At 37.2% G+C, this 16,491-nt stretch overlaps 3 protein-coding genes across 3 annotated transcripts in view; all 3 read left to right on the forward strand.

Moving 5' to 3' along the window:
* LOC117282018 (basement membrane-specific heparan sulfate proteoglycan core protein-like) overlaps nucleotides 1–13,024 on the forward strand; it is a 45,292-nt gene extending 32,268 nt beyond the window's left edge. The window contains exon 13 of the mRNA XM_033755520.1: nucleotides 11,334–13,024. Coding sequence (XP_033611411.1) covers nucleotides 11,334–11,391 — 58 coding nt within the window. The 3' untranslated portion in view covers nucleotides 11,392–13,024. The remainder of the gene's footprint in view (nucleotides 1–11,333) is intronic.
* Nucleotides 13,025–14,032: 1,008 nt separating this feature from the next.
* The window catches only part of LOC111874595 (CCR4-NOT transcription complex subunit 9), a 32,467-nt gene continuing 30,008 nt past the window's right edge, over nucleotides 14,033–16,491 (forward strand). Inside the window, exon 1 of the mRNA XM_023870221.2 lies at nucleotides 14,033–14,194. The gene's annotated coding sequence lies outside the window, so the exon portion shown is untranslated. The remainder of the gene's footprint in view (nucleotides 14,195–16,491) is intronic.
* Nucleotides 15,381–16,085, forward strand: LOC111874596 (zinc finger protein 239-like). Its single transcript, XM_023870222.1, has one exon. The coding sequence runs from the start codon at nucleotides 15,381–15,383 to the stop codon at nucleotides 16,083–16,085; it is 705 nt and encodes a 234-aa protein (XP_023725990.1).

A 16,491-nucleotide genomic window follows, 5' to 3' on the forward strand; every position in this document is an offset into this window, starting at 1 on the left:
TGATGTAACAGGGGACACCGCAGTTAACACGAGGCAACAGGGAACAGTATAAAAAGCTGGCTGAGTAGTATGTGAGCAGAGTGTGTGTGATTAGGAGTGATGCAGTGTGGATCGTGAAGTCACCGAGAGCAGTGGAAGTAATTGTGATATTGCCAGTGGCAGTAGTTGTGAGATTGTAAATTGTGTAAATGTAAGAGCAAGTGGAATAAATTTGCTTGGTCCAAGGTGGCGTGAAGTTATTTGTCACGTTACATACCCAACATGAAAATTTGGTGTCAGAAGTGGGATATGAACTTAAACACTCCACAAATTAGAACAAATTATTGTGCATCGAGTATAATACTTCCACAAAATGGATTCACAGTAATGATGATGGAACTCCTGCTGAAGGAAATCAGAGTTGGCCAAGAAAAAGAAGATGCCTTGCTAGAGGAAATTAGAACCAGCCAAGCTATGTTGCTGGCCATAATGGAGACTGGCCAAGGGAAGTGGCTAGTTAGCCAAGAAAAACTGCAAGAGGGAATGAAAGCCTGGCAAGAAGAAATCTGCTCAATGCGGTTTGAGACAATGAATACCAGAAAAGAGATGATAGCCTGCCAAGAGATGGAGGTACATCTAGAAGAAGAGCCAACCTCAGTGGACAGGAAACCTGAGGTGGCCCAACAACGAGAGATTGCTGTTGAAGACGCTGTACTGAAACCAGTCAAAGGACAGAAGAAGCGGTATAGGGGCAAGAAGCAAATTGTAGGGTGATGCGGAGAGCCAAAGAAACTGACCCGAGGAGATTGTGGGTACTGAAGAAGACTGGCCGTCGCCTGCAGAGATACGAGCCGCCATGTGGAAGTGGCATGGCAGAAGAAAACCAGCAGGAAGGTGTCCTGCTGTGCAACAGTGGCATGGCGCAAAACGAACATCTTCAGGAAATCTGTGACCCAAGGAAAGTGTGGACCGTGGCACAAATTGGCGGCCGACAGGAATATAACTAGCTGTGCAGGTGTGACATGGCGCAAGGGAGATTTCGTAAAGAAATATTCAACCAGGATCAATGCTGAACAAGAAACCTGGAAAGGATGAACAAAGGAAAATAGATGCTGGAAAGGCCCACAATGCAAAATGAGAATAAAGGTGCCAACCAAGAACGCCATTGGAGGGTGTAGATCAGGACAGCGATCGCACCTGGGAGGGAGAACTCATAAGAAGACCATCTACGAGATTGACAGCATGAAAATCAGAAGGCAAATAGTCGGATCTTCTGTGGGCCTATGACAAGACAAGGATTGGACCTTCTGGAGGTGTCGACCCCCTCAAAAATGGAAAAAGATACTTCAAGCAGAGGAGGAGCCAGTAATGTAGAAGTACCGGCCTCCCCAGCGAGAGTGAATGTGTAATGGATGAATGTGAGGACTGAATGTCATACGACACTGGACCATGGAATTGTTCGGGACGAACAATCTTAAGAAGGGAACGGATGTAACAGCAGGAGAATAGTCACTGCAAGAGGAGTAGCCAGACAAAAAGAAGACGCAGCAAGCACAGCCTTGAAAGAAAAGGAACGGGGATGTACTGTTAGGCTGTTCGGGACGAACAACCTTTAGAAGGGAACAGTGTAACGTGGATGGCGCAACAGGAAGTAGGGGTCATGTGAACTCTGCGGTCTTGCGAGTGACGTCATATATCCCCCACCCCTTCCATTATTATGCAACCCTCGATAAACACTCCGTCGCCTCCCGCGGTGACGTAACAGGGGACACCGCGGTTACTATGTGGCAACAGGCGACTCCGTGCAGAGACTGTTGCTTGACAATTGGTAAACATGACATCACGCAACAGTGGTAGCTATCACGTAACTGTTTTCTGTGTTGTCAGTGCGGAAGCTACCTAACGAGGAGTATTTGTCAGTGTAACCAGAGTTACTAGAGAGTGTGTGATTAGAAGTGACACAGTGTGGATCATGAAGTCGCTGAGTCCAGTGAAGTCCAGCAGCTACGAGTTGAGTTGCATTGAGCAAATGGAAAGGACTACGTACATCAGAAGACGTAATTGTGATACTGCCGATGGCAGTAATTGTGAAATTGTAAATTGTGTAAGTGTAAGAGTGAATGTGAAATAAATTCGCTATATCCAATACGGCGTGAAGTTATTTGTCGCGTTACATACCCAACATGTGACAATATATATGTGTCAGTGTAATAACAGTCCTTCATCACAGACCTTTAGTTGTAACAGTTCCATGTCTCTGTATGGCAAATGGATTTGAACTTTAAACTGAGTAGCCCCAGCAAGAGCAATATATTCACTAAGCAATATGGATATAGAATATAATTTGAAAATTTCAATAAATAAGAAGAAGACAGCGGCTGTGAAAGGAAAGACGAATACAAGAAGAAAAATATCACACAGTTGAACAAGAAAATAGTTTTAATAAAAATTTAAAGCTATCCATGTATCAGGTCATGGGGTCACATATGGTTATGAGATTTTGAGGCTCCCACATTTTCTAGATGATCAGCTCATGGTGGTGTGTCAGCTGCCCTTCACCCCCAGGAAGATTCCTGGTACTCATTTCGGTTGGAGGCTGAGTCAACCCCAGTGCCATAGTGTGGCTTGAAGGATTAGGCTAATTGGAAAAATCTAATGACCTCATTGGGAATCAAACCCATGACCTATCTTGTAGCATAGTGCCTCAACCAGCTGCACTACCATGTGCCCCAAATACTTTTAATTACTCAGGTTATTCAATTACAGGAACAAACAGATTTAGAAATAAACATTAATAGATTTTATCAAATGTGCAGCACAGTAAGAAGAACATTAAATAACAAACAAGAAAAGATGCACAGATAACATTTTATAAAGCTGTGGTGGTATCTCTACATACAGATGGATCTGAAATTTGGACTGTAACAAAGGCAAACAGGAAGCAAAAATTGAAACTGCATAAATTAAATTTTTGAGGAACATAGCAGGCTACACTAGGAAGAACCAAACTGGATTAAGTTGAGAAGATCTTAATATTTTTAATGTAAGATAGATGAATTCCAAAGAAAATTGTAACATACAACCCAGTAGGATGACAAAACATAGGACACACACAGTTAAGATGGAGGGACCAGTATACCGTGTAGGAGGTTGGAACAGACTATGCATGGCTTAATGCATGAATATGATGATGGTGATGAACTGAGTGACATAAAAGGACATAGGTATATATGTGAAGGTCCTTATAGCACTCAAGGACCAGTTTAATGATTCTGTCATCAATAATGCATTTCAACACCAACTTGAATAACAGAAATGGAAATTTAATGTTTGAACCAGTTAACTGACTTGCATTAGATTTTGTATGATGATTGCATCATTGAATACTAGCTGAACGTCATGCTTCTTAATTTCCTGCAATAAATATTAACAGTTAAGTGCAAGTCAACATTTAAAAAACAAGGTGACAGTCCATAACTTTTAGGTTATATATGAGAAAAGTAATGGAGACAGCAGGGTATATATACTGTAATAATAAGTTGTTCCACAAAAAATGATGATGATGGTGATGATGATTATGATAAGTATAAGAACAATCTCAGACATGTTTACAGTAACAGGCAGCAGAAAATGATGTCTGGAATAGGGTTCAGTCCTTAACTATCCATGTGCAGCCTGATCATACTAATCTTTGAGCTCCATTTAATTTTATTCATGGAAAGTCTTGTCAATATGAAAGAAGGTTTCGTAAATTCTGCCTGAATGCCGTTTAATATTTACCTAGACAATAATGAATATGACACTGAACTAACTCCATGGAGCTGAGTCCTTGAGAAGCTGCCAGTCTCCTAGCTACTCAAGAATTTCCCAACATTTCATGGAACCCAGAGGTTCATTACCATTTTGACAAGAGCCCTCTATTGGTCCCTATCCTGAGCCAGATGAATCCAGGCCATACCACCCTGTCCCATTCCACCAAGGCCCATCTTAATATTATCCTCCTGCCTATATCTAGGTCTTCCTACTGGTTCCTTTCCTTCTGGCTTTCCCACCAAAACCCTATATGCATTCCTATTTTACATTGAGCTGAGTAGTACAATGGAAAAATATGTGTGCAAATACTGATAGCAGTGAAATTTTAATTCCATATTTGTCTATGGGGTATAAACATTAAATCTGGTAACATGGAAGAAGTATAACACACTCTTGAATTAGATTTACAGAAGTTATAATCAGTTGAAGATTGAAAGTAGATTTCAATATAGATAATTTGATTTAAGAAGATATTTGCGGGTTCTTTTTATTTCTTTGCTTCATTATGAATTATATTTCATTGGTAAGGATGCATGTGCTAGGGTACATTGTTTATCACAGTACAGAGCATAACCGTGTTATATTAGTTTTATATGTATCTTAAAAGAATGAATTTCAAAACCACATTTACAGAAGATTTGAAGTGTTTGAAAATTTGGATGATCACACATCACCAAATTCAAATATCTGAGGGTTCAGAATATTGTATGCTTGTAGCACATTTGATTTCCTGTGTATTAACAGAATATTTGTCTCTTTTTCATGCTGCTTGGAAATAACCTCTTTTTTGCAATTTCTTCTGTTGATTCTGTTTCTCACTAATGGTGCATGTGCACTTAATTGCCTCAAAAACCAGAACACGCTGGATTCCATCTTCTTTGGTTTTCACCAATGTGGCAAGTGAAACAAACCGCCCAGCACCTGTGATGCCACCAATTCAGAAAATTTCTTCCAGAGCTCAGATGTTAACAGTTTCAGTGCAGACTCTGATGCTTAACCTGTGTATATCACTGTTACGGTGTGATCATATGGTGGTTTTACCACAGCTTGTACTTCATAAGCTCCACTGAACATGAATGTGCCAGTGAATAGTACAGCAGTTTCTTTTTCTAATAATAATCTAAAGAAGGTTTGTATAATTTCATATGTATATGAGGCTGCAGCATTATTAAGATCAAAGAGAATTGTGTAAAATGTGAAGCTTCTAACAGAAAAGAAGGAGTTTCCCTCCACACTGATAGTTAAATCTTCTACCTTTGTTTAGGTTCCACTTTGCATGGCAGTGTGTTGCTTGGAATAAGTCATTATCCTCCTCCCTCTGTCTGCCCTATCTTCCTTGCTCAAATATGAGTACTGAATTTTTAGTTTTCATGCCCTTGAAATTGTACATATCTAGTATTTAGATGAACAGAAATATGTGTAACTGTACGTAAATTACCCTTTCAAATACTCGGAAAGAGATGAATTTATGGACTTCTGCTGGATGAAACTGTAAACACTAATAAAGTTGTGAATTTTTGAGAGGTGAAAGCAGTAAATATACTGAAGTATTTATAAAGTCTTTCATACAGAATATGCTTAACATATATAAAATATATTTTAGTAAAGTTAAGTGGTTATATATAAAGTTCAGTGGTTAAATTATTGGAAATTTCAGGATATGTAACGGTATGAGTCATTGTGCCAAACCCTATTGTAACTCTCAACATTTACAGGTTTGTAATCTCAAACTCCTCTTGTAACTTTTCCCTGCACTAAATTTCTACTCTCAACAACTTAGACCTTCAAAATATAAAAAGAATTGTAACTCAGACTGTTGGTTCTTAAGGAATTTTTGATAAAATGATGGTAGCATTATTCCCAGGGTACCTCTGTATACGTCAACCAAATTATTTTAATGTTTGTATGCATGTTCATGTTCTTATGGCTTCTCTGAGCAGGCTAGGCATGTCATCATTTTCAGCTGCTCTCTGAAAACTTTGTGTAAGGCTTCTGTTATCCCTGAAATATACATTCTACCAGACGCAAAACTTGAAGGCATATGAGATACTCCAATGAATGTGAAATTCCCTGCTGCCACCAAACCAATCTGGTTTGCTGTCTGGTCCAGTTTGTACAGTTTTTGTTGAGTTTTGTGTGGTTCAGTCTGTTGTAACTCTGGAATATTTTCTAGGGTGTCATTCTCTACACCATACATATGTGTCTACATGTGTTTCTGTTAGGGAGTCTGTCCAGCATAACATGATTGTAATTGATCCCTCCTCTAGATAATTGAGGTACCTTTTCAAAACTCAGACTATGAAACTGTTGGCATTCATTGACTAACGGTAACTGGAACCATGGGATCGTGCGTATGAATGAGATGCCCACTTACTCTCCAAAATGAAGCTAATTTTGGGGAATGCCTTTATGACACTATAATTTTGGTACCCTTCACTGGAGGAACTCTGAGGCCTCATTTTCCTGTCAATTTCTGCCATATATTCTTTCAAATGAATCTGATTTACCCAGTTTCATCTAAATGGAAAAGTGGGTGCTCATCACCAGAAACCCCCAGATTGAGCTTGATTATTAAAATCTTCACTTGAGCAGCACCTCTTTCCAGCAATCATATTCAACCATCATTAGATTTTCTGAACTTCAGAGCAGTATTTTTCAGTAACTGACACAACAGTACAGATACCCGTTATAGACAGTTTTGTTTGTTACTATGTAATCAAGTTTCTTCATAGCTGGGAAGTATCCCACATGAACTTCAAATATAGTCCCATGTAATATGTCATTTTCAAAGTCCTCTGTACAATATTTATGATGATGTTGACATATTATAATGCTCTCCCATAGACCTAAATAATGGCAGACCATATGTTGCACTGATATATTTTTTTTTTTTTGATTGATACTTCAAGTAATCCACACAGATGATAACAAGTCACCACAGATATAGAAGTAGTCCATTATTAAAAATGAGTACAATAGTAGCAGTTATAGCATACAACCTTGTCAATAAATAACACTATGTAATCGAGGACACTATTTGTATCAATCACAACAATATTTCATATAAGGAGGCACGCTGTAGCGTAGTTGGTTGAGGGGCTATGCTACAAGTCCCGGTGAGGTCATTGGATCTTTTTCAGTTAACCTAATCCTTCAAGCCACACTATGGCCCTGGGGTTGACTCAGCCTCTTAACAGAAATGAGTACCAGGAACTAATTAAATTATTTTCCTGGGGAGTAAAGCGTGGCCGGCGCATAAGGCTGACAACCTTACCACCATCTTTGAGCTGATTGTCTAGATAATGTGGGAGCCTCAACGTCCCTCAATCCTATGGGCCTTCATGGCCTGGTACAGGGATAGCTTTACTTTACTTTTATACTTAAACATACTAACACAAAAATAATATACAAAGAAATAACACAGCTGTAAATAGGTAATATAAAGAACAATTACACTAGGTATGATCCATAATTATGCTGACCATTCAAGGTATTCTTTTACTGAATAAAAGGATTCCTTTAAGAAAAAGTTTTATTAACTAATTTGAATTTTTTAACATCAAATAACACAATGTCATGCAGTAAATGATTGAAAATTTCTGTACCCATATAATAGGCACCCTTTTTGCATTTGGTCAAATTTACTGATGGTATGTGTAAATTAGTACTTTGTCGTGTATTTATAGTATTGTAGTATGTATTTCATTATTAATTACAAATCGGTGTATATTTATTACTACCAATAACAATAAAGAAAACATATATTGTGAATAAAAGGGCAGTCTATTTAGGCGCCTAAAAAGTCCCCAACAAGATATTTTAGGATTCACATTCATAATGTTTCTTATAATTCTTTTTTATACTATAAAAACATTTTTACTATTAGTTGCATTTCCCCTAAAGGCAACACCATACGTGATAATGGAATGAACACAAGCAAAATATACAATTTTTAAGTCTATAGTTAAAAACAATTTAAGAGATCTAATAACAAAACAAGTAGAATGTAATTTAATAATCACTTTATTTATATGCTCTTACCAAGATAATGTCGAGTCAAAAGTCACACCTAAAAAATCTGTGTAACGAGTGCTATTTATTTATTTATTTATTTNAAACATACTAACACAAAAATAATATACAAAGAAATAACACAGCTGTAAATAGGTAATATAAAGAACAATTACACTAGGTATGAGCCATAATTATGCTGACCATTCAAGGTATTCTTTTACTGAATAAAATGATTCCTTTAAGAAAAAGTTTTATTAACTAATTTGAATTTTTTGACATCAAATAACAGTTCCCTTATGTCATGCGGTAAATGATTGAAAATTTCTGTACCCATATAATAGGCACCCTTTTTGCATTTGGTCAAATTTACTGATGGTATGTGTAAATTAGTACTTTGTCGTGTATTTATAGTATTTTAATATGTATTTCATTATTAATTACAAATCGGTGTATATTTATTACTACCAATAACAATAAAGAAAACATATATTGTGAATAAAAGGGCAGTCTATTTAGGCGCCTAAAAAGTCCCCAACAAGATATTTTAGGATTCACATTCATAATGTTTCTTATAATTCTTTTTTATACTATAAAAACATTTTTACTATTAGTCGCATTTCCCCTAAAGGCAACACCATACGTGATAATGGAATGAACACAAGCAAAATATACAATTTTTAAGTCTATAGTTAAAAACAATTTAAGAGATCTAATAACAAAACAAGTAGAATGTAATTTAGTTATCACTTTATTTATATGCTCTTACCAAGATAATGTCGAGTCAAAAGTCACACCTAAAAAATCTGTGTAACGAGTGCTATTTATTTATTTATTTATTTATATACTTTATTGGAGAATTATTGAGTAGACTATTTCTCGTTTTGAAATACATAAATACATTTTATTAAAGTTCACAGTCAATGAATTAGCTTGAAACCAACCTATTATCTTCCCAAGAACATTATTGAGATTTTTTAAGCTGCATAAAATCTGAAGTGGTTAGTATTAAGCTAATATCGTCCACAAATAGAGTAGGTTTTGATATATCACTTATTAAGGCTGGTAAGTCATTTATATAAAAAAACAGCGGTCCAAGAATCGATCCTTGAGGAACTCCCAATCTAAATTGTTTCCAGTGTGAGAAGCATTTAATAGATGATTTATCTCTTATTACTACTCTTTGGTATCTATTATTTAAATAAGAGGCAATCAATTTAAAAAATGTTCCTTGTACACCATAAAAATCCAGCTTTGTCAGTAATAATTCATGATTTACGCTATTAAATACCTTGGTCAGCTCACAAAAGATTTTTTGTGATTTTTTATCATTAAATGCCTGCAATGTATTATTAATTGAAATTTCTGTGACAATGCGGCACTGTGTATGTGCTCACACTCCCATACCTTATATGTCAAATCAAGACTCTTGGAGAAGTCTCTAATTTCACACATTCATCATCAGGTACCAACTTTCTAAAAAAATGTATGCACAGTGAAAATGCTGTTTCTGCCTTGTGTCTGCACAACTTACATCAGCAGGCAGCACAATCATGTGTATTTGTGCTTGATTCATTTATGGACATAGTGCTAATTGCATGTATAATGCATGCTCCTTTACAAACCCAAATTAAATTCTGTTTCAATTATAACCTGGCTGCAGAGAAAATTCTTATACCTGTGGTTAAACTGGGACTCCAACTACAGGATGGAAATTTATCTATAATAATTTTTTAAGAAAGACCACATTGTTTGTAACAGCTGCAAAAAAGACTGCCTGAACGTATACATATGTGTGATAAGGTAACAACTTGAGAAGCCCCTAACACATGGCATAGGACTTTTTTCTGAGAACAATGCTCTCTTTGATGATCATGTTTTTTAAGTCTCATTTTAAGCTTATTTTCAGAATGAAAATGATAAAGATGTCTAAACATTGCCACAGCGGCATTCAGCATACTGTAAACTATGCAACACTGGTGAATTCCTATTTGTTAGTGCAGTTTCCTTTGTCCCAAAAATATATGCCTTTAATTCTTGTGTCTGTTATACAAATATGTTCGCATAGCAACAGTCATATTGGTGCTATACATTGTAGAGTCATTAAGTTCGTGGACTGTGGTTTGATCGCATTATATTACAAGTTATTCACCTACACTTACACAGATCCACATCGGCCCTCAAAATAGTTGCCATTGGCCGCTACGCAAGTCTGCCAACATAGATATAGCTGCTGAAAACATTGCTGAAACATATTGGCAGGAAATTCCCGTACGTTGTCTCTTGTGGCATTGACAACCTCCTCGGATGATTGAAATCTACGATCACGTAGTTTTGCTCTCAAGTGGTGAAAGAGAAAAAAATTGCATGGTGTGAGATCAGGTGAGCACAGAGGGTGTGGCAAAATGGTGACTTGTTGCCTTGCCAGTTCCTCTTGGACAAGAACAGAGCGATTTGCATGGGCGTTGTCGTGTAGCAACAGCCAATTATTCATATGCCAAACGTTTCGCTAAGGGATTTTCCTAGTTTTTGACAGAACTTGATGTTTGTCCGTTCTTCAAACTGCCACACTTTCGATTTCTGCCACTTGCATTTAACTGCAATTCACAATAGAGACCGTATTTCTACTTACACTGTTTGCACACATCTTCCTCTTGCTGTGACGAGAGATGAACTGATAGGGCATAATATTGTGCCTCAACCTATCCATTTTAGTGCACTGCAACACTGGTTTGAGGCCAGTCCACGAACTTATTGACTATGATAGTATATATGCTATATTGAGGCCTTAGAAAATAGTTCCATGGATTCACACTCCATGTCTTCTTTGAGCTACTACACTTCCTCTTACATTGTATTTCCTAATATTTTTCTCCAATTGTCTACCATTTTGCTCACTTTAATGTTGGTAAAGATAGCCTTGGCTAGTGACAAGCACTCTGGGCAGGTAGAACTTGGGCCACAATTGGCTGGAGAGGAATAGAATAGGCATGTGAAAGTCAGGTTTTATATACTGAATCGAGGCAAAATGTTTCAGTCTCAGTTCAGCCCTTAATAGTGTCAGTCTGTAAATGTCAAGAATTTTCAAATAACTGCTTCTGCTTTGTGTACTTGCATGCTAGGTTTTGATCAGTTAGAATTGTGACAGCTGGTAACACTAGAGCGGCTCAACTTATCAACAGAATCTGTCTCTCTCCCACATTGTATCTTTTCATATTTCTGTATGTTATCATCAGCATCTGATATCAAAATGGTTAGGAAGTACACATTAGTGTATTCAGAAGGAGTGGCCAATGTTATGAATTGTGATTACAATGAAAAAATTGGTCAGATGAAGAAAATTCTTGTCTTATTTCTCGAAGCTTTTCCAAATTCTGGCCATGCATGAGAAGCTATTCACCCATATTCCTAGAATAGGAAGGTTCACAGATTGGAAAGTTTTCAGCATCATCATCCATGGGAGTTCTTCCCATGGCCTCAGTGTAGCTGCATACATATATTTGTTTATGAAATGTGCATTTCTATTTCAGTGACCCTGATGTTGCTGACAACAGTTTGGGAGGTTTAGAGGATCATATTCATAAATAACGAATCAAAATAAGGAATATAAACAAGTAATGTGTTCATATGTGGGATTTCCACAGTAGATACCAAGTTCCATGTGAATTACGAAACCACAGAATGGAGGAAGAGGCAGAACAATTTCTGTTTTGTCAGTTAATAGATGGAAATTTCTTCTCCACAGTCTGAACTTGTATTCATGGTGTCCATACTAGTTTTATGATGTCCCATTATGTTTTTATATATATTCGTGTGTATCTTTTTCAACCAAGTACTTTTTATATGTGACTCATAGTTTATTTTTTACATTAGATACCTAATAACATACTTACAACTTGTAAAAATCAGTAGTCATCATTATTATCATCATATCATCAGAGGGCTTTGAGACTGAAACTTGTTAGAACCTGGCACCACATACTTGGTTCTTCTGTTATCAGAGCAGTCTCTAGTAATTATGAGTCCTGTACACGCCCTCAGTGTTATGCATTTAACTAACTTCTGTTAAACAGGTCTAGATATGTATACCTCACAGACACAGGAATGAAAAAGCGATTTTTGCTCATGGTGAAGTACAATACATTTTTTTGGGCAACGTGTAAAGGCTCCTATAACCACAGCAAAAGAATAAAATATGAAGCAGTAGATGTGACGATTTTGAAAGATGTGTCGCTCTTTTGTTTATGTAGTCTGCTTTGAGTATTGGTGCCTTTAGGACAAAATATTTGACTGCCGGAGCCCTGAATGCAATTCCTCCTATCATTACATTTGTATGTTAGAAATGACATATAAAATGTGAATTTACTGCCAATGTGTTCTGGTCTCCAATTTTGTATGTATATTTTTTATTTTGGTTGAAGAGGTACACACAGGTGCTATAAAATATAGTTATTTGTGTGCCATAACTATGTTTCCTTATAATGAGTTCATGCTGCCATGTTTTTCCCTTTCTGCCAGAGGTGTTTGACTTAAGTTGTAGTGTGCACTGTACACTAAACTAGTGGGTTGTATGTAAGTTTTTATTATTCTGTGCAATTTTGTATTCAGAAGGTAATGAATGCAGTAGCTGGATTTTTAGTGTCTGTTTTCATCTGCTCATTACTCAGTACTCTATGAGATGTGTGCAGACATGCATCCATTCCATTGTAGGTCATTGAACGTTATTGAGGAACCCTCAGAAAAAGAAGTACTGCCTGGATCCGTATTTTTCTCAGAACATTTCTTAACCTCACCTTAGGAGCTGAGGAATGAGTGTGAAGAACAGCACTACCAGTCCAGCTCATCTCTTTTTCTAAGCATTGAAACTGTATATAGTTTCTATAATATAAGCCTTGGATTTTCATAACTAATACATTTGAGAACAAAGCATACAAAGATGGGGCAGTTGTAGTTTAGGAATCAAAAGTGAACTGTGTAATTTTGTGAAGTAAATAACATGCAAGTGTAATTTGAATCTCCAGGGCAAGTAGTGTAACATTTACATAATTTTTGTATGCTGTGACTCATAATGTTATGTAATATGATATGTAATCAGTATGTATCTTTCCTTCTTTTTAAATATGCTATTTTATGTAAAAAAATGTTTCCTTTTATTGGAAATGATGACTAATAACTTAAAAACGTTGAAGACAATAAACTGGACAATGATCTGTCAAAACCATTTGAAAATTTATTTGTTCAGATTTCTTGCCTCCTTAGACAATGGTGACCAGGCAGTCATTACATTGTCAGGACATTCACAGATAAGTGTGCTAATAATGCTTTTGGGACAGCAAATTTGCCTCAGTTCTAAATTACAGTTCTATATATTCACATCAAGAGTGCTTCAGAATAGGTTGCTGAGAATATCTGGACCTAACAGGGATCAAATGAAAGGAGATGAGAAAACTGCATCATGAGGAAGAGCTTTATAATTTGTACTTATTGCAAAATATTAAAATGAAGTAAAGGAGGGTTACCTGGAAGGACATGCAGCAGATACAGGAGTGGAGAGGTTGAGCTGGAAGGGACATGCAGCACATATGGGAGTGGAGCAGAGTGCAAACAAGGTTTGGGCAGGAATGCCAGAAGGAAATAGACTACTAAGAAGACCTAGATGTATATGGGAGGATAATAGTGAGTTAAATGTGGTGGGTGGGTGTTCACTGGATTCATCTGGCTCAGAATAGGGACCAGTGGCAGGCTGTTGTGAAAACAGTAACACACATCTGAACATGAACTCATTGAAATGAGACTGATGAAGCTTATCACATGCATTCAATTTTATCCTGAAGATGCTAGAAATTCGTTTGCAATACCAGGGTTTAAATATTGGATATGGTATAATTTTTTGGGGTCCCTTGAGGTGAGGGAGGAATGAATTTGCGGTATTTTAATTTGAATTTATACAGGTTGACACCACAGGATATGTAAAGGTCAAGTACAAATACATAATATCTGTAGAACGATAGTTTTAGAAAAGTTAATAAGATTGCAATACAGTAGTAGCCACCTTTCATACCGATTGGCCTACGACTTCCAATAGCTCCAATAGTTTCGTAGCACTACTATTTTTGATCACAGATGGCAGTTTAGTAAGTAGCCAACCCAGATTGTTAAATTGTACATCTGGATAATATTCTCGGTGGTTTCTCAGTTTACACGCTTCTCTGACATTTCGTGAACGGCATGAAAGGGTATGTCTGGTATGTCCGTCAAAAGTGGAATATGGCACATTTAGCCCGAAAGATGCAAATGGTTTAAAAATATTTTATATTTTCATATTTTACAGTGAGACAAACGTACTTTCAATCGACTTCTTAAAGGCGCATTATTTCAAAACTTATACCAGGTAATTAATATTATTGAATGCGATACTAGTTTTGTTTTGATAATTGCACGGCTTTTGTGGTGCTACTGTTTATTTTGAATATGCAATGGAACGATTATTTAAGCCATCGGCCTGAAAGCTGTTATGTTTATATGTGATTTAAGGATGTACAAATAAAAGCTAATATTACGATGTATGGATTAAATACCAATTGTTCAGCAGGTCTGGTGACAGGGAAAACGTGCGGGATATTTTTTTGTAAATATCAATGTAAAAGTCAAATCAAACATAACCTAACTGTTGGAGTCCAATAAACGTAACATCCAAGGTGTTTTGGTGCTAGACTCTTACTCTATATTTCGGTGGCGAAATATTATTGCCAAGGATACAATTTTGAACAAATTAAAAAAATAGTGCATTATTATAGCAGAACCTTTGCACCATAATGGCATGCAGTATATTCTTTAAAACAAAAACAGATAAATTAATGTGAATTGTAAAAGGTTAATTAATTCCGTCCAGTGTGACCAAAGGATGAAAGATTAAAAAGAAAGCCCATCAGTCACACTGGACGGAATTAATTAACCTTTTGTAATATTGTTAGTGTGATGGACCAGAATGATACAAATCAAACCTAATGTGAATTGTTTCCATAATGAGAAACTTTCGTCTCCAATGTAATAAATTATTGCTGATAGGGACCCTTGTTGGAAAGAATGCCATCACTTAATGTTTGTCACATAAGAGAGGTTCCTAAAATTGCTATGTATCTGATTGATGGCACTCTGCTGAAATTTGACCCAACTAAGACCACTCAGAGAATCTCATAGCTACCATGAACACAATTAAGAGGTTCAAAATATTGAGATGTGGGAAGCTTATGGCCTTCTGAGATATGCTGTTGTGTATTTTGATAGGTAGGTACAAATATTTTGGAACCTGTTGCCCCTATCTTCACTCTGAAAAGGAAGTCTGATACCTATTTACAGAACTCCAAAGTTCAAATCCCAGAAGGTTATAAACATCACGTTCACATCCATGGGAACCTCATATCTCACATAAGATGTGGGTTACCTGAAAATATTTTTTTAACATGGGTAAAATACCTTGTTTTTTGTTTGTTGGATTGGTTCAGATGTAGTGTTCCAAAGACAACCTGTGACTTGAGCCATTTGGTTCAGGCAGGCCAGTAGGACAGCATCTACACATGTGGGGTGAGTTCCAGTGTAACCCACCAAACAGTACATCACGAAACAGGCCATCAGTTTGGGAAGAAACAACACATGTGCGACAGCTGTGGCAGGACTTCCTCATTCCATTAGGTCCCTCGAGGGACAGCATGGCTGACAAACCCTCGCCATGTGTCATGTGCATGAAGGGCACACAGACCACCACTGCTGCATTACTTCGTCACAGTCATGTGCATTCTACAGACAGACCGTTCAGTTGTGATGTGTGTGGGAAGGGTTTCACCCAAGCAGCTCACCTGACCCGACACACACGGGTTCATACAGGGGAGAAACCTTTTTCATGTGGAGTATGTGGTAAGAGCTTCTCACAATCAGGTGACCTGACGAGGCATACGAGGGTGCACACTGGTGAGAAGCCTTACTCTTGTACAGTCTGCCTGAAGAGGTTCTCACAGTCTGGGGACTTGAGTCGACACACACGGCGTGCTCATCCTGGTGAAAATCCTTTTTCATGTACAGTATGTTTGAAAAGTTTCTCGCAGTCTGGTGGTTTGACTCGTCACACAAGAGTGCATGCTGTGACAAATAGAGTGACTTCCACAACATGTGAGGATGTGTCACAACCCAACAGTTTCTCTTGTCAGGCACGTCTCAATATAGACCAGAGACAGTTCTTCACTGATATCAGCAAACAGTTTCCACATCCCCCAAGTTTGCCCTGACAAAATGGAATTGTGCCCTGTTCATTGTGTGCTTCCCCCTCACACTTGATCTGTCACAGGGACATACTCGCTGGAAAGTTTCTTTCCTAAGCCCCAGTTTGGTGAACACAGTCTATGCAGTTGGCAGTAAATTGAACTTGGGCTTTCAGCCTCATGCGTGGGTCATTTTCATGGGGTCTTTGGATGAACATAAGATATTTATTACATTATTTATGTGTGTGTGTTCTGAAAATTCCCATGAATTTTTATTTTGGTGCAACTTTGTTGTATAAGGAAATAAAATAAACCCCTGCTAATCTGGAGTAATTTGGAGAGGGTCATCAGATTAAGTGATAATCCCGATTAGTGAAGCAAATGATAGCCCTGAAAGACAAAAATTTAATGATATAAATAGTGTTGATGAAAA

Source organism: Cryptotermes secundus, unplaced genomic scaffold (assembly GCF_002891405.2).
Source record: "Cryptotermes secundus unplaced genomic scaffold, Csec_1.0 scaffold1415, whole genome shotgun sequence".
NCBI lineage: Eukaryota > Metazoa > Arthropoda > Insecta > Blattodea > Kalotermitidae > Cryptotermes > Cryptotermes secundus.

What these genes read in the sequence shown, in the direction of transcription:
- LOC111874596 (XM_023870222.1), top strand. Translation starts at nt 15,381, where the DNA reads ATGTGGGGTGAGTTCCAGTGTAACCCACCAAACAGTACATCACGAAAC.